The sequence below is a fragment of the Neolamprologus brichardi genome, chromosome 7 (assembly GCF_056152115.1).
Source record: "Neolamprologus brichardi isolate AB-2024 chromosome 7, ASM5615211v1, whole genome shotgun sequence".
In the NCBI taxonomy this organism is placed as follows: domain Eukaryota; kingdom Metazoa; phylum Chordata; class Actinopteri; order Cichliformes; family Cichlidae; genus Neolamprologus; species Neolamprologus brichardi.
The window spans coordinates 27,544,622-27,562,346 of record NC_142110.1 but is presented as its reverse complement, the minus strand read 5'-3'; the positions used below and the strand labels follow the sequence as shown (position 1 = coordinate 27,562,346).

The window sequence follows — 17,725 nt, the reverse complement described above, 5'->3', positions numbered from 1 at the left end:
CACAGTCTGATGTTCTCATTCAGGGCAGGGATGAAGAGGAGGAGGAGTATAAGATTCTTATGAAGCCGCTCTACCTGAGCCTCACTCACTCACACCAGCAGCTGCTCTGTGTGTAAGCGCTTCCTGTCTGATGAAGTGTGAGCGATGCAGGTGAACCCGGGGTCAGGATCATGTTCAGGGACGAAGCTCCTGCTGAATGCAGAACTCCTCATCTTCATCACAGTATATGATATGAAGCATGAAGCTCGGTATCAAGGAAACATCTTGCAGCCTCATCTGTCCTCTGCACAGGTGTTTGCAGCTCACCTCTTATTTCCGATTACCATCAAAGGGTAAACGTGTCCAACCCCCCACTCTAACATCATCATGCTCAGGTGTTTAACTCACTTCCTGCTAAAAACATTTATCTAACAAGAAACACAGCACACATTTAAAAAGCACAAGAAGAAGTGACGTAAGCTGAAAAACACCAAGTCTAAGGGCAGGGTGGCATACTGGGCAGCCAATCACAGGAATGAAGGGAGGCGTGGTTAACAACTATCAGTATGGTGTGTGCGTGTGCGTGTGTGTGTGTGTGTGTGTGTGTGTGTGTCAAACCTCAAAAAAGATATTTAGTGTGAGTTCCATGGCCAGAGTAGAGGTCAAAGGTCACACATTGTGGGATCCATACGACTCCAGTTTCATTACAACTGGATGAAGAGTTTCTGACAGCGATCTAAAAATGAAACCGATTTTCACAAGATCTTACTGTTTCTGGCTTTAATGAAGAAGTTTCGGTCTGAGAAACAAGAGCAGCATAAAGTAAACCCAGCCTGCAGTCCAAAGCTTCGCCTCCAGCTTCACTAACAACATCATCGTGTCAGAGATCAGAGCAGGTTCTCTGAGATGATCAGCTGATGCTGCTGTTTCTGTCGGTCAGATCCCGCTTTGAGCTCATCCTCAGCCTGTTTTTAGGTATCGAAGGGCAGTATTAAAAATAGTAGCGAGTGTAGTAAAGCTGTCACAGGCCGATGCTCCTGCTTCATTCACTGCTGCGACAGTGACCGGGGAACAGTGTTTGTAGGAGGCTAGGCGACCTGATTTCAGGGGTATTCTTCACTAATTATACTCATCCCCCCGCGGGAACATGTTTCCATACAGTCAGGTCGCTCTTCATCTCAGCTTCACTTTGTTCAGCTAATTGTGGTGCGTCGTTTACTCCGAGGAGTAACCTCAAACTATACCACGTCCCGAGGGAGGCGCGGCTTATTGTTTGATTGGCATCCTTTCACATAAATATGTGGATGCTAACCGAGCATCAAAGTCACACTTCAAGCTGAAGAAGGAGAGGAGTGCAGAAGAGGTGAGGAAGAGCGTTTAGAGGTGAGGAAGAGCTGGAACTTTCAAAGGCAGATAATGTGTCAGTGAAACAATCCTGTGATGTTTCTCAGAAACTTTTTCATCCACCTGGGCTTTACCTGAAAGTGTGTCACAGGGCTAACAGTGTTATTATGGGAGGATCATTATCTCACCCGCCCCCCTCCTCTGGATGCCCCCTCCTGTCTTTTCTGGTTGCAGTCGAGCTCTGGTTCCCACACCGAGGAGCTTCATCGCTCAGACTCTCTGTCCCTCTGCTGCTTTCTCTCCCTGCCGGGTCAACCTCAGCGTCTGAAGGGCCAACGCCACACCCAACAGGTAGGTGAAGAGCAGCATCGATCTCTGATTTGGATTAAAACGCCTGAATCTAAGCCATCACAGATGGTAACCCTACCTTAACCTTTCCTCATGCGATGGTAAACTTTTTCAATTTCAGCTGGAATAATTAATTTGTTTGCTCTCTAATTGCCAAAAATGTAATTAAAAAATGAGATGCATTATTATCTCCCGGGGTTAGGGTTGGGGATGGTCATTACTGATGATAACTTAGACCTCAGAGAGGAAAGAGATAATGAAATACAGAATGGTAATAGAAATACTTCAGAGGGCTAAGTCACCCTAACTTTGGAGCAAAAAAGTACTTGGGTCTAGGAAAAATATGTCTTTTATGTCTGATAGAGTTATTATGTTTTCTGTCATCTGATTTTGAAGCCTTGGGAGAACAGTTAGGGATTCAGATTATCATCCGTGATGAATATTGCCTTGATTACTCTGCGGACATGGCAGCTGGAGTCTCAGTGCCGCTTATCTGATGTTTGATGTCCATTGCCTGGGATGAATTGTACTGTAAATTCTCCAAAGATGAGTATGTGGTCCCAAAGTGGGAGGTCCACACAGACCCTCACACTCACGATCAGATGACAACATTTACGTCACTCGTACCCAAGCAAGATCGCAGATGTATAATTGAGACTTTTGATGTGACGGGTTTCCCCTCTCAGCACCTATCAGGTCATAGGTGTCCCGTCTCAGGTTGGGGCAGTTTGTGTTTCAGCCACATGCCGTGGCACAGGCACAGTTTCAGAAATTAGATCATGTTACCTTTCAGATGAAATCTCACACATTAATTGGGACCTGGCATTTTTTATGTTAAAAGATATTTAGTTGTTTCAAAGTAGGGAAATAATTCTATACAATGGGCTGGATATTAAACAAACCCAAGTACCAAACTCCTCTGGCGTAAAACGACCAACCCAGTGGAGAATCCAACGAACGGCACCGAAGACAACATGGCTAAAACATCAGAGATCGCAGAATAAGTCTCGACGAGACCAGGACAATCGCCAACAATCGCAATGCATGGAAACGAGTTGTGAAGGAAATTTGACAACCACTGGCACCCACAGCAGCGTATGAGCTTAGGAGTTGATCCAGGCCTAACGCCAGCTAGGGATCAGGGAGAGGAAGAAGAAGATGGTTAAATGGTTAATACAACATGGTTAATGTTGTTTTTTTATTGTTGTTTTCTTTTTGTTTTGATTTTAAGATCTTAACTACAGTTTGAACGTAAAGAGGGCCGAGCAGCTTCACAAAGACACTGGTACATCTGGGGTGGGGAGTACTCTGTTCAGGTTTGCTGTCATTTAGTTGAACTAAGTTTTTGGATTTCAGTGTCATCATCAAAAAGAGTGAGACTGAATACTGAGTTTCTGAAAGACAGATCCTGTGGGTAACATGTATAGTGAAAATATAAGAAGGTGGATCCTTGACGGATGCCTCAGTAATGAGCCAGTGCTTCAGTACTGGTGAGTTCTGAAACCATCTGGGTTCACGAACCTAGTGACATCATGCTTCCATTTTTCATATTTTCAGCAGGATGCAGCGCATCAGGGAAAGCATTCACATTCGCACCATGAAGGCCAAGAGAAAAGTGGAGGAGATCTCTAAAGAGGACGTTCAGGCCTTCCTGAAGAAGAACTCCTTTGTGCTCTTCACAGTTGGAGCAGTTATTGTAGGTATGTACACCTGCTGCAAAACAGAGACATCTCTTCAGTTTTGTAGTTGTTAATAGGAACGTGCTCTGACTGCAGGAATCGTTCTCGGATTCGCGCTGCGCCCCTACAAAATGACCTATCGAGAAGTGAAGTACTTCTCCTTCCCTGGTGAGCTGCTGATGAGGATGCTGCAGATGTTGGTCCTGCCTTTGCTGATCTCCAGTCTAATAACAGGTACAGTGCACAGCTCAGTGGTCATCCTCCAAGTTTGGAAAAGAAATGGTGACCAACCAGTCAGAAAAGTGGTTTGTAACTGTGATGGCGACAACTGCTGTCATCAGCTACGTTCACCTTTAACCTCAGTATGATTTGTTATTAAGCTGTTTCCTTAAAACCTCTTAACATCATCGTCCGGACTTTGGCTGAGAAGATGTTACCTCTAAATTAGGCCTAAACTCTTTGTTAGTTTTACTAAGCTCCCTCGGGGTTAGGTGGGGTTAGGATTATGTTAAAATCCTTTTTATAGCATTTTCACCTCAAGAAATCTTTGAGGATTGTGAAAATATCTTTAAATTACAGGTAAGCACTGATGGATGGTGTGCATTACTGTGTGACTTCACAACATAATGACTGTACATGCAGGGCTGTAATAACCTGACAGACACAAAATGTAGTAATTTTCACACCATGAAAAGATCAGCAGTGTCCCAGCTGAGCTGATGGAGGTGGTTCAGAGGGAGGTCGTCCTTACAAACTAATACTCACTGAGAGTCAGCCTTCAGCCCGGTCTGGTGATGAAGAGGTTCCCACTGATTCACTAACAAAAGAGGCAAAATTGAACTTTATTTTCTGCTGTAACCAAGCATCGACCTCCAGGGTTGAAATATGTAGCTGAATTCTAAGTCAGTCATTACCATTAACCATTAATACTAAAATAAGTCATCCCTCTCCTCTCTCACTGAATACCTGTTTTTCTCTGACAGGATTTGTTTTTTAAACCATCAAATGTTCATCCATTAAACTCATATGGTGTTAGACGATTAATTCATAACATTCCTACTATGATCCGGAAAAACTGTGTTAATGATCAAACATATACCGCCCTCTTTCCATCAGGAATGGCAGCTTTGGACAGCAAAGCCTCAGGAAAGATGGGCATGAGAGCCGTAATTTACTACATGACCACAACCATTATCGCAGTGTTCATCGGTATTATCATCGTGCTCATCATCCACCCAGGAAAAGGCTCTAAAGATGAGTTTGGGAAGCAGCAGACCATCGAGCAAGTCAGTCCTGCCGATGCCTTCCTGGACCTGATCAGGTAGCTACATCAGTGATGCTGTCACAGTTTTAACTGAAGTTAGTCCACGCTGTCTCAGAATGACCTGTTTTCTCATTTCAGAAATATGTTCCCACCAAACTTGGTCCAAGCCTGCACGCAACAGGTGAGCTTTATCTTTTATACCTGGTAAACTAGCTCCTGCAGCTTTTATCACTGGAACAGAAATGTTGGCATGTTAATCTCTCCACCTGGATCATAGATCGTTTATTCCAACTACATGTTGGTGTGTACAGAGTGCTTGGAAATTTCAGGTGAACAAAGCTCAGTCTTTAAGCGCTGATGAAACTTGACATGCTACTAGTCTTTTTAACCTGATGTCACCCTGAAGCTCTCACTGGGTCTGAAATTTTCCTTCCTGCCAACTCCAGCTCACTGAACGATTACAGCACCAAGAATCTTTCAGCATGAACCCGAAATGAACCCACAGCTCGCTCCTTTTCACCTCTCTCCTCTCACCTCTTCTTCACCCTCTCATTCACATAGAGATGCAGAAGTTTACCTCTCACTGGTTTCCAGGAGACAACAGAACAGCTCCAAACATCCCAAACTCAGAGCTTCATCTGACAAAATCAGCAGACACAGAAGTGAGACGATGGCTGTGCTGTGATTTCAGCTCCATTCACATGAATGTCTCACTTTACACAGCCTCCCTGACCGTGCCATCAGGCTGAGCTGGTATACACTGCAGTCAGATCCAGCCTGAACATTAAAGTGACGTACACTTTTAAGTGAAGGCACTGAAGATGACTTTACCAGCAGTCCAAAAAACACTTAGCTTTTGTTTAAAAAGTTTCATTTAAATAATTGACATTTACATTCATGAGAAAAGTTAAAGAACTCTTCTTGCTCTTCTTCACCACTTTCACGCTGGCTAATGTCGCCATATGACAAAAGTGGCGTCATATCCACTGATGAAGCTGCTGGTTTACTGTTGTTTCTGCAGGTCGTGCACCCCTCAATTTTTGTAACCTGGCAGGTTTTGCTGCTGCTGAAGCAGCGGGGTTGAAGACACACGTGTACGATCATGTTTTAATGATCCATCAGTGAGAGACTCAGAGATTCATTGATTTTACAGAGAGAGAGACAACAGTTAGGAAAGATGAGACTTTTTCTGGTTGCAAAAAGTTTCTAAATAAAAGTTGTGCAGATGTTGACGGTGGAGAGGTTTTTGTATAAGAGCTGGTCTTGATTATCAGTAGATCAGAACCAAACCATGCTCACTCGGAAGAGGAACCTGATGAGAAATTAATGCTTGACAGGGACACTCAAACTGGAGTCCATTTTTAATCCTGATATGAGATAAAGAAGAAGTCTCTTTAGGGGCAGATTTTTCCCTCTAAAAACTAAAACTCTCTAAACATGGGTGCACATTAACCAAACCCAAACCCCAGAGGGTTTACTGGTGATGGTGAAGAAGGACTTTGAATAGAAATTATAAGTCTTACTGATTTTTTTTTTTTTAAATGATGGTGGACGAGACAACGTCAGAGTAATATTACTGCGCCTATTTTTAAAACAATATAAACACTTTTAAGCCATTTACATCTAAACTCTCTCATTTGTTGCGTGCTGAACTTTTACAGCTAATCTTGATACCCCATGATGTCAGCAGGTCTGTCCCTGTACAACTCTTCCATCTAATGCACAGTACACACTGCAATAGTTACACCCTTTTGTACATGCTCTACAGTAAAATAACAAATGACAAAGTTTCACAGGCTAGAATTAAATGTCAATCATATATATATATATATATATCAGCTCTCTGATATTCTTGATATTTAAATTGAACTATTTGTATCTATATTACAGCTCTTACTAATATTTGTAAACTTTTTAATATATTGTATTATTTCATCAGTTTAGTCTGTTACTGTTATTGTCTTGGAGCAACTATAACCCACATAATTTCCTTAGGGATTATTAAAGTATTCTCATTCTGATTCTGAAGCAAGCCGTGAAGGGTGAGGTCAGGAGTTTGAGTTTGTCCTGATGAACTTTTCTCAATTCATGATGAATCCTTAGGGAACGAAATAAAAACTCCATAAGTGAAGTTTGAGAAGGTCATCTGTTCCGCTCGTCTAACCTTATTCCTTTAATTCTCCCATTCTCCAGTTCAAAACCAAATATGGAAAACGAACAGTTCATGTGACGGTGACTGTGAATGACACCCTCTTTAACTCAACCAACGGCACCCAGGAGACCATGGAGATCACAAGAGAGGAAGTTATCCCGGTGCCAGGTCAAGTGAACGGGGTCAATGCTCTCGGGCTGGTGGTCTTTTCCATGTGCTTTGGTCTAATCATTGGCAACATGAAAGAGCAGGGCCAGCTCCTGCGGGATTTTTTTGACAGCCTGAACGAAGCCATCATGCGCCTGGTCGCCATCATTATGTGGTAAAACATCTGAGATTTCACTGGGAAATGTTTTGAATAAAAAGCAGTTCCCTGTCCACCATGAAAGTTATCTGCAGTAACGCACTACTCTTCACTTCTTCTCAGGTATGCTCCCATTGGCATCTTGTTCCTGATTGCAGGAAAGATTGTGGAGATGGACGATCTGACCCAGATGGGTGGCCAGCTGGGCATGTATACCATCACGGTCATCATCGGCTTGATGATCCATGCTGTTCTTATTCTGCCCACTCTTTATTTTGTCATTACTCGCCAGAACCCCTTCATCTTCATCGCAGGGCTCCTGCAAGCTTTGGTAACGGCTCTGGGGACCTCCTCCAGGTGAGGAACTTCTACCAAACTTCAACAAATGGAAGTTTTGGTGTTTTCTATTGACAGAAACACCAAAACACACCAATTTTCTTTTTGTTCATTAAATATACTTTTGCCAGAGAAGATGAGCCAAGTTACTCAAAAGACAGAAATATTTGACCTTAACTGGTGCATTCTAGTTGCAGTCATTGTTGTAAATAGTTGTAGCTGTAGATGTAATGGTTGATGTAAGTTGCATTGGTTGGTTTCGTTGTCTAATGAGTGAGCCAAATGTGGCTGAAACTTAAAAAACTACAACTAAGATAGTCCAGTTTATATGGACTTCAGGTACATGTAAACTGGATCGTTTGGGTGAAATTTCTGTCAATCAAACATTAATTCATATCTGAGGGCCCTCAAAGATCCAAATAAATGTCTTCCATCTCACCATTTAGTTTTCAGGCTTTAACTTTGTCAAGGTTTGTTCATGTTTGAGGTTACTTACAAAAAACATATACTATACTCATAAATATACACTGATTAGTCCGTAATTAGATTTTCTGACAAAGTGATCTGTTCTCATAAACTTAAGATTCATCTGTTACGTAGGAGCGTTTGTGGAAGCTGTGGAAGGACATCTCCCGTTTTTGTGGATGTGGTTATTAGATATATGATCCTTCCATCTCCAGACAGCTGAAAATGAGCCAGCTAAACATAAACAGCTGCTTCTAACATGATGCTAGCTAATGTTAGGATCAGATGTACTAAAAATGACACTTTGCTTCTAATGTGCTCAGCGTGCAATAAGTTTAAATCTACTGCAAAATCTGTTTCACTAACAGCAGCTAAAAGCAGTTAACAGAAGCTAACAGTCACTAACAGCAGCTGACAGTAGCATACCCAAAGCAACTTATCTCAGTATGGCCGTCATTGTTCAGAGGTGGTTTAGTTGAATAGTTGGTTAACTGGTTGTAGGTGGTTTGTTGCACTTTTCAGTTTAGTTGACATGTTGCTGTAGGGTGTGTTGTTGCTGTTCAGTTGCAGTGGTTTGGGTAATGTCAGCAGTTGTTTTGCTGCTGTAGTTGCAGTAAATGGTTTAGTTCCAGGAGCAGTACGTAGTTGCAGCTGTTGTCGTAGATATATGAGCTGATTATTGTTCTGTGAAAACCTCTTTCTAAAACACAATCTTATTCTTCTTGTTGACATGTTCCGTTATTTTTACCACATTTATTGTTTCAACTAGAGATGTCTGTAAATGAGGCGTAATAAATGAACCCGCTCTCGGTGCTGAGCACTATAATAGTGTGTCTGAAACACTTTTCTCTCCTTCTGTGGATGCTTTAAAACCCTCCTCCTCTCTGCTGTCTTGCAGCTCGGCCACGCTGCCAGTCACCTTTAAATGTCTGGAAGAAAACAACAGAATCGATAAGAGGATCACTCGCTTCGTGCTGCCCGTGGGCGCCACCATCAACATGGACGGAACCGCACTGTATGAAGCATTGGCAGCCATCTTCATTGCTCAGGTCAACAACATGGAGATGAACTTTGGACAGATTATCACCATCAGGTAACTAAAGTCCTAACAGGCGTCTTCAAACTCAAACTCTGTGGATTTATCTCTCTTTCTCCTTCTGAAAGTATCACAGCAACTGCAGCCAGCATTGGTGCTGCCGGCATCCCTCAGGCAGGTCTGGTTACCATGGTGATTGTGCTGACCTCCGTTGGACTTCCCACTGATGACATCACTCTCATCATTGCAGTTGATTGGTTCCTGTAAGTACCTTCTTGTTGGCAATCACTGTTGGCAGACCAGCTCACTCATCATGTAAATGTAGGCAACAAGACCTTCACAAGTGCTGATCTTCATCAGCACTTTGTTGTGTTTGTCTTCATCGCCTGTGGCTTCACTGTTTTAGTGCTTAAAGGACCTCCGTTGTGCTGGTTAGACTCCGATTTATCCCACAGATTCCAGTTTGAACAGAGAGTCTTGGTGTTTCACAGGGCTGTACTCGGACCATTACACATGCTTCACCAAGACCAGGGCCTTTAAACATAAGGCCACTGGATGGCTTTGGAAAATGTGAAGGAAAGCATAGATTTTGGACTTTTAACAGTATTTTCATATGTTTTACAAGTTTCACAGCCTTTCCTACTGATATGGCCATTCATACTACACCAAAGTATCTAAGTAAGAGATAAACATTATCAGAAAACATCTTGTTTTTCACCATCTACGATAGAAATTTCAAATTTATATTTAATTAAATTGTATTCATATCATGCAAAATCACAGCAGTTGCCTCAAAGTGTTTATGATGGGTCCAAGGTAATAAAGACAGAAAGAAAGAAACTACGAAAAACGTTGTATTTGATCACTACAGCTCACTCTGGGCAATGAGCTAGCAGAACCTTCTCTGTTGTTTTACACATTTAGTTCTTACATTTGAAACTGCAAAGGACAGTTGCAGGAATATGCAAGGCATATTTCTTTCATTTTCTACGGCCACTTTTATTTATCATGCAGAAAAGCAGAAAAACTGAGACATCCTGTTAAACTTACACTTCTTTTTCTTATACTAAAATATTTCAGGCATTAAACGCGCAGGTAAACCTCTTCACACTGACAGAAAGGCGAGTTTCACTGGTGTGATCCATTTAAAATCAAAGTGATCCATCAAGTAATATGAGTTAGACATCCTTACAGTAGACGACATTAGAAAACATTGCATACACATACATTCAATAAAGCTACTGTTTAACAAACTGTTTAATGAACAAGATCAGCTTTGTGGGATTTGAGTACCTGGATGATTGGATCCACAGGGAGGTTAGTGTTGATGTTACCTTAACAATAACATTATTTCACCACTCTGTAATCAGTAGCTTTCCAGAACGCTTTCGCTTTTGAAAACATTCTTTTTCAGTGCTAATGTGAAAGGAGTCTTATCAAGTATAAACGCTGTTGTGTAAAGTACTCGTACATGAATTATCTCTCATTTAAAGGTCAAATACAGCTCCATGTCTACAACCACCTAGTGACACATTTTTCCGCTCCCATGAGTCTCGCTCCACATCTTCCCTTTTTGTATTAAATATTTTTGCAGTGAGTTTTAACATAGAAACATAATTAGGTTTCCCAAATTAATCGTTTCAATTAGAATACCCTTCCCTGAAATTACTCAGCTAACTGGGGTAATAAGAAAAAACTCTGCTCTAACTAGGATGCTTCAGAAGGACTTTCCACCTGGAACAGAAGGAAGTGATATGCCAACTCTACTCAGTTATCCTGGTTTATGTCACAAAGTCCGAATATCCATCGCCCATCCATTCATCTGTCCATCCAACCATCTATTCAATTCAATTTAATTCAACTCTGTTCAATTCTGTTTTTTTACAACACCAAATCACAACAGTTCCCTCAAGGCACTTTATATTGCATTATTATTAGTAGTAGTATAATATTTTGCAATAATACAGAGAAAACAGAGAAAACTCCAACAATCATATGACCCCCTATGAGCAAGCACTTTGGTGACATTGGGAAGGAAAAGTTTTAACTTCCAGCAGAACCAGGCTCAGGGAGGGGCAGCAATCTGCCACCACCGTTTAGGGTGAGGGGAGGAAGACAGGACAAGGACATGCTGTGGAAGAGAGCCAGAGAGTAAAAACAAGTATGATTCAATGCAGAGAGGTCTATTAACATGTGATGCGTAAAGAAGAAACACTCAGTGCATCATGGGAATGCCCCAGCAGCCTGGGGAAAGTTTGAAGCCTAATCTTAAAAGTAGAGATAGTGTCTGTCTCCTGAATCCAAACTAGAAGCTGGTTCCACAGAAGAGGGGCCTGAAAACTGAAGGCTCTCCCATTCTACTTTTAAATACTTTAGGAACAACAAGAAAGCCTGCAGTGCGAGAGCGAAGTGCTCTAATGGGGTGATATGGTACTACAAGGTCATTAAGATAAGATGGGGCTTTTCAGGGAAGAGCGAATAACGAATTACAGTAGTCCAGCCTAAAAGTAATAAATGTGATAAATGCATTAAGTAGTTTTTCAGCGTCACTCTGAGACAGGATATTTCTAATTTTAGAGATGTTGCACAAATGGAAGAAAACAGTTCTACATATTTGTTTAATACGTGTATTAAATGACATATCCTGGTCAAAAATGACTCCAAGGTTCCTCACAGTGTTACTGGAGGCCAAGGTAATGCCATCCAGAGTAAGAATCTGGTTAGATACCATATTTCTAAGATTTGTTCAGCTGCTATGTTCAGCTTTTTGGTCTGTGGTTGCTGTTTTTAAAACCTAACCAGAAAACCAACTGGCTCTCAGACCAACTGCTGTTCTCCGTGTTTTGCTGTTTGCAGCTTCAGACACTCATATGTCTGTGTAATGAGAGCGTATGGAAGCCTGCAGGAAGCAGAAAGTTCAGAGAGGTGTGCATGACGTTTGAAAGTAGGCCAATCCTTTCACATGCTCCGCTCTGAAAGCTCAATCACAGACTGTAGACCTGTGATAAAGATTAAATCCACAAAGTTCCAGAAAGCTTAGTGTTTCTGAACAGGAACAACCTCTGCGGCATCCATTTCCACAGAATAAAAACTGTTTATTCTGCTTTCAGCAGGCTTCCAGAACACAATTAGTGTTTAATAAATCTTGAGATTAATGAAGGTGTTTCTGTGGATCTTTTAAAGATTTCTTCCTTTGAATGGACAGTCTGAAAGCACACGTGCTCGCCCTTTGTGTGTCTTTGCCCTCTGACCTCTGGTTTCTTATAGGGATCGTCTGCGCACTACCACCAATGTCCTGGGCGACTCGATTGGCGCTGGCATTGTCGAGTTCCTGTCCCGGCACGAGCTCCGCAGCAAAGATGTGGAGATGGGAAACTCAGTGCTGGAGGAGAAGGAGAGAAAGAAACCTTACAAACTCATCTCCCAGGACAGCGACTTCGAGAATGACAAACGCGGCCACAGCGAATCCAACATGTAGCTCTGAGGTCAGCAGGCGCGCATGTAGGGTTCCCGACTCCCAGAGCGGGGACCGGATCTACTGTCATGACTTCACATCGTGGCTTTGTTAACATTCCTTTACTGGTCCATCCCAGAGGCCAAAACCACATCATCCATCAGTGTGTCACATAGTTAGCTAGTGTCCGACTTGTGTTTGCTGCTCTAATTACAGGCTGGGCGTTGGCCATATAAAAGGACCCCCAATAAAAGGAAGTGGGGACAAAGCTCATCTGTTAAAGTGAAAAATATAATCACACTCTGTGGTTTCAGTCACAGACTGTATAAAAAGATAGACACAGTCATCACTAGTTTGACTCTAGACCTTCATTAATCTCACGATTTATTAAACACGACTCAGTGATAAACGATTCACTGAGGTCAAAGGGGAAGGGAGGAGGAGCATATCAACACATACATCTGTGAAACAAGAGTTGCTCCCTGTTGGTTGTTACCAAGAATGAAGTTCCAATCTTTTACATATAGTCTGTGATTTTGACCTAATTTAAAATCCTAAAAGAGTTTCTTTATCTTCCTGACTTTAGCATACTGATATTGTGATTATTATTATTATTATTATTTTATAGCTTAGTGATACCGCTTCATGCACACACCTAAACCTTTGCACTCTGTGTGTGAGTCAGCAAGACTCACTGGGGTTTTTATAAAGTGCTAATGTACGTTAGACGTGACACATAAACGTGTTAACGTTAATGATTTCATCATAAAGCTGTAAACTGGTGTTTTGTTTATTCTGACTTCAGTGAAATAAACAGAGCAAATCACTTCCTGTCTGTGTCCTTTCATCTGAAATATGGAATATGAAATATTAAAATCTGTGTAACCCGAGCGGGGTTACTTGGCTGTGTTCAGGGAGAGACTAGCCGTGCGCCTGCCCGATAGCGTAACAGTGGTCCTGTCGAAGGCTGACAGAGACCCTCTGGAGGTCGTTTGACTGACTCTTGATTGGAAGTTACAGTAGTTTTTCTGAAAGATGACTTTTTACTACAGATATGTGTGACTTTCATTCAATAAAGCCTTTCATTCATTCATTCATTCATTAAATATTAAAATCTGTGTGGTATGAAATACAAAGGTTGCTTTGTTTGCATGCGTGTCAAATGAAGTGTGTCATGCACATTGAGGGTTTTGGAACAATTTGCAAATTGGAGACACACACTGACGATCATAAGGAAGCTCGTAAGTAATCAGGACGAGCAGCCGGCAGCTATAACAACTATAAAAACATCCCATAAACCTTCATCTGTGGCATATTTTTGGCTTTCTGCTAAATACTTCTTAACTGCTGCTGGGTGTGTTGTAAAGTGTTGTGTGGCCCTCGTTACACCGACTCTCATAATCATTAGAATAAAGCACTGTATGAATAAATATTTAATAAATATTTTAAAAATTTGGCCTGAGGAAGTATATAAACCCTCTCCTCGTTCCTGCTGCTCTCTTACTCTGATTGGTCACTTTCAAAATAAACTTCCTGTTTCCCCCTGCATCAGAGAGGATGCAGGATCTGATTAAACTCCTGGATTAAAGCTCCGTCCATACTTCAGAAGATAAGTCTGCAGTCCTTTGGTCACCGGCTCGAGTCTCGTAATAAATCCAAACTAAGACGGATGTTTCCCACTGGGCTGCTGAGTGTGGGCCTAAAGACTGTATACAGAAGATGAACTGACCTCCCCTGACCTACTCTCCCTAACGTCCAGCAGGAAGCAACTCCTCTGAAATTTATGAGGTAATGAGCATCCTGCTCAGCTAACCTATGACCTCAGTAAGCTGTTTCTGGACTCAGTTGCTGCTTAAAGCCTGAAAAAAACAGGACGTTTCTTTTGAAAGCAGATCCCACCTGTGTCAGAGATGAACAGGAAGTGCGGGTAGGATTTGGGGTGGGGCAACCTGTGACTGACAGGTTTGGTCATAGCCGTTCATATACCTGTTTCCTGTGCTTCAACACACTGCAGCACGTCCACGCACAGAGCCCGGCCACTGCTCTGTCTCTGTTTTATTTACTTAGTCACAAATACAGCAGCTGTTTTGCAGCTGTTTACATTCATCTTGGACTGCAACTAGCCACCATCACAGAGTTTGACAGGGTGTTGCACTGTGAACTCTGGGTCCAAACTCAGTCGTGTGTGTGTGTGTGTGTGTGTGTGTGTGTGTGTGTGTGTGTGTGTGTGTGTGTGTGTGTGTGTGTGCGTGTGTGTGAACCATCGGCAGCTAAAGAATTAAACAAGCCCTCATTTTCTTCTTCTGTTCCTTCATTTCACCCTTTCTTCCTTGTACAGAAGCACGTCAACACAACAGAGAATTAAAACCTGTAAATGTGGGTCATCGTGTGTGTTGGGGGGGGGGGGGGGGGGGGGGGAATCACGCGCCTCAGTGAATGAACTCTTTCAAGGTGCAGACAGATGAAGCCGAGAGGTGGCGCCAGAGTGCCGCCGGACTGAAGCCATATAAGCCCAGGAGAAGAAGAATCATCACTCATAATCACCATAATGTCTTCCGCGGAGTCTGCGAGTCTGGGCCGAGCGCTGTGCATCATCACCGGGGCCTCCAGGGGCTTCGGCCGGGCAGTGGCCCGGGAGCTGTCACGGCTGGTGACGCCGGGCTCCGGACTCGTGCTGGCGGCTCGCTCCGGTGAGGACCTCCATGCTGTGCGGGCAGAGCTGGCCGCCTCAGAGGCGGGCCGAGCCGGTCTCAGGGTGGAGAGCGTAGTGGCTGACGTGGGTCGGACGGAGGGGCTGGAGGCAATTATCAGAGCCGCGAAAGACGCGCTTATCGAGCAGGTGGATCACGTGATGCTGGTCAACAACGCAGGTGAGGACGAACTGCGTGGAGTCACGTGTGTTTAGTGTGTGTTTGGCAGAAAGTCATCATCATCATTATGTGACCCGTTATGTGACTTGGAAGAAAAAAAAAACAGTTTTATGAATTAAATGTTTGTTTTTGGAAGTGAAATTCTTCTTCTGTGGTCTGCGGTTTAGATGACGTGACCGACACGTTTGTATCTGTTTGTAGTTAATATTTCATGAATGCCTTAAATGTGAGGGAATGGAATTCAAACCTCCATGAGGAGCCAAATTCAGGGAGGGGTGTGTGTGTGTGTGTGTGTGTGTGTGTGTGTGTGTGTGTGTGTGTGTGTGTGTGTGTGTGTGTGTGTGTGTGTGTGTGTGTGTTACTGGGCTATGATGGGATGGGGCATAATCAGGAAGTGATGATTACTGGATGCTAAAGGGTGAAATGTTGGGGGGATTCTGTAAGTTTTTGCTTCTTCCTAATTACTTTTTTTGAACATGTCGTTTTTGATTTTGTTTGCTTTTTTTAAATGTATTTTTTTTATTTAAAAAATAAAAAAATAATCCAAATGAATTTTAATGTTTCTGCTTCCTGATGTTTTAATGCATGAACTCTTTAAACCTCTGACTCATGCTGGTTTCACCTCTGACCTTCATTACCTCACCCCCTCCAGCCTCTCTGGGTGACGTGTCACGCTTCGCTGTGAGTTTCAGCGACCTCGCCGAGGTGGACTCGTACCTGTCGCTGAACGTGAGCTCCGCCTGGTGCCTCACCGCCCGGGTGCTGCAGGCATTTCCGCAGCGCCCAGGTCTGAGGCGCACCGTGGTGAACATCACCTCACTCTGCGCCATCAAGCCTGTCCCATCCTGGGCGCTCTACTGCACTGGGAAGGCTGCCCGGGACATGATGTTCCAGGTGCTGGCACTGGAGGAGCCGGACGTCCGGGTGCTCAGCTATTCACCAGGTGAGGCAGGGGACGTGGCCTGCTGAGCTGATTTGGTTTTCCTTGTAAAGACACAAAGCTCACTGAAGGCAAAATACTTCAGATATGAGTATGGAGGGCTGAAAGGGTCAAAATTCAAATCAAACTGAAGGATGTGAGGACACAGATTACAAATGTGGGGTTAATAAAATACTTCCATGGCTTTTAGCTGAATAGTAAAAAAAAATAAAATTAAGACTGTAAACAAAATAAAATAAATTCATTGTGAAAAAGGAAAAAATGAAAAAAAAAATTCTTTTTTTTTTTTTTTTTTTTGGAAAGCGGTTTAGTTTTGACCTCTCTGGCCTGCCATACCAGACCGAGCTGAAGAAATCTGTCATAATGATTCATTAGCCATGCTGAGCAGTAGCAGGCTTCATGCTGTCCATGACATCACTTCTTGTTTTGTGACCGCCCCAGGACCACTGGATACAGCCATGCAGGTGGAGGCTCGCTCCAGGTCAGCTGACCCCGGCATCAGGAAGTTGTTCAGTGACCAGTTCGTCGAAGGCAAGCTGCTGAGCTGTGAGGCGTCCTGCGCCAAGCTGATGAAGCTGCTTCTGGAGGACAGCTACACCTCCGGAGCTCACGTCGATGTCTACGACCTGTAGACTCAGAGCAGGTAGCACAGGTGCGTCCCGCTGCTCGGCTTCACTATAACCTGAGGTCAGGTGGAACATCTAAGTGCGGAGGTCAGAAAGAGCTTCAGTAAAACAGTGAAAAGTTCAAGGAAGAAAATAAACAGGAAGAAGATAAAGCTTCTACAAAATTAAAATGTTGGGCTGAATAAACACTGTCACGTTGCCCACGTGCTGGCTGCGTGTGTGGTTTCTGAGCAAAATGTTCATGTTTTTGTTGTTGTTGTTGTTGTTGTTTTTTTTCCTTCTTGATTTTTTTCTTTTAGCCCACAGTTTCCTGATGACATCGGCGCAGACCCTAACGTAAGCTCGGGTCGACCCATACACATTCCACAGACTGTACAAAAAGATGGCAACAGCATGACCTCAGCAGAGGGCGCTGATATCTCATGCTGGTTCCCTGTGATGATCTCATCACATCTTGATTCCCGTGCTGTGTTGAAGCCGTTTTCAGGTGCCTTAATTGTTAAAGAGCTTTAAGTGGATCCGTTTGGTGTTCGTTGCTTGGTGCATCTGACATGTAACTTCTTTTGTGATGAGGTCACTTTTGTAAACTTGATATTGGTCAAGTTAGAAATAAATCTGAGAGCAGCTGTGTGGTCAGTTTTTTTTGTTTTGTTTTGTTTTGGGGTTTTTTGGTAATTTATGGAAGAAAACAAACAGACTCTTTATTCAGACAGCATCACACAAACAGGAAGTGATCAAATCCTGAGGTTAACAGCGGAGATATAGCCCTTGACCCCACTCACCCACACGCACAACTACAGCAGGTGAGTGCAGGTACTTTTAACACGACCGAGAACAGGAATGGCTGCAGCTCAGGTGTTCTCCACCTCCTCATTGTCATTACAGGACGAATGAGTCGTCTTGAGATGGTAGCAAAGCTGGGCTTAAG

At 43.1% G+C, this 17,725-nt stretch overlaps 2 protein-coding genes across 3 annotated transcripts; both read left to right on the top strand.

Annotated features, from left to right (window-relative positions):
• Window positions 1-1,314: 1,314 nt before the first annotated feature.
• LOC102778661 (excitatory amino acid transporter 1-like) lies at window positions 1,315-13,187 on the top strand. Its single transcript, XM_006782200.2, has 11 exons — window positions 1,315-1,362; window positions 1,558-1,674; window positions 3,229-3,371; window positions 3,447-3,584; window positions 4,467-4,671; window positions 4,753-4,795; window positions 6,808-7,088; window positions 7,194-7,427; window positions 8,770-8,964; window positions 9,036-9,170; window positions 12,175-13,187. Exons 3-11 carry the CDS (start codon window positions 3,233-3,235, stop codon window positions 12,383-12,385), a joined length of 1,581 nt encoding a protein of 526 aa, XP_006782263.1. The 5' UTR covers window positions 1,315-1,362; window positions 1,558-1,674; window positions 3,229-3,232; the 3' UTR covers window positions 12,386-13,187.
• Window positions 13,188-14,879: 1,692 nt separating this feature from the next.
• On the top strand, window positions 14,880-17,498 carry LOC102778181 (sepiapterin reductase-like). Of its 2 annotated transcripts, XM_006782198.3 has the most exons (4): window positions 14,880-15,231; window positions 15,884-16,174; window positions 16,613-16,823; window positions 17,097-17,498. In XM_006782198.3, exons 1-3 carry the CDS (start codon window positions 14,910-14,912, stop codon window positions 16,801-16,803), a joined length of 804 nt encoding a protein of 267 aa, XP_006782261.1. In that variant the 5' UTR covers window positions 14,880-14,909; the 3' UTR covers window positions 16,804-16,823; window positions 17,097-17,498. The 2 variants fall into 2 exon arrangements, with proteins under 2 accessions (XP_006782261.1, XP_006782262.1); XM_006782199.3 differs by lacking the exon at window positions 17,097-17,498 and having other exon boundaries at window positions 16,613-17,033.
• Window positions 17,499-17,725: the final 227 nt, after the last annotated feature.

Coding starts and splice junctions, on each gene's coding strand:
- LOC102778661 (XM_006782200.2), top strand. CDS start 3,233: ATGCAGCGCATCAGGGAAAGCATTCACATTCGCACCATGAAGGCCAAG. Junction 3,585..4,466: donor GATCTCCAGTCTAATAACAG/GTACAGTGCACA, acceptor TCTTTCCATCAG/GAATGGCAGCTTTGGACAGC. Junction 7,428..8,769: donor GCTCTGGGGACCTCCTCCAG/GTGAGGAACTTC, acceptor GCTGTCTTGCAG/CTCGGCCACGCTGCCAGTCA.
- LOC102778181 (XM_006782198.3), top strand. CDS start 14,910: ATGTCTTCCGCGGAGTCTGCGAGTCTGGGCCGAGCGCTGTGCATCATC. Junction 15,232..15,883: donor GATGCTGGTCAACAACGCAG/GTGAGGACGAAC, acceptor CACCCCCTCCAG/CCTCTCTGGGTGACGTGTCA. Junction 16,175..16,612: donor GGTGCTCAGCTATTCACCAG/GTGAGGCAGGGG, acceptor TGACCGCCCCAG/GACCACTGGATACAGCCATG.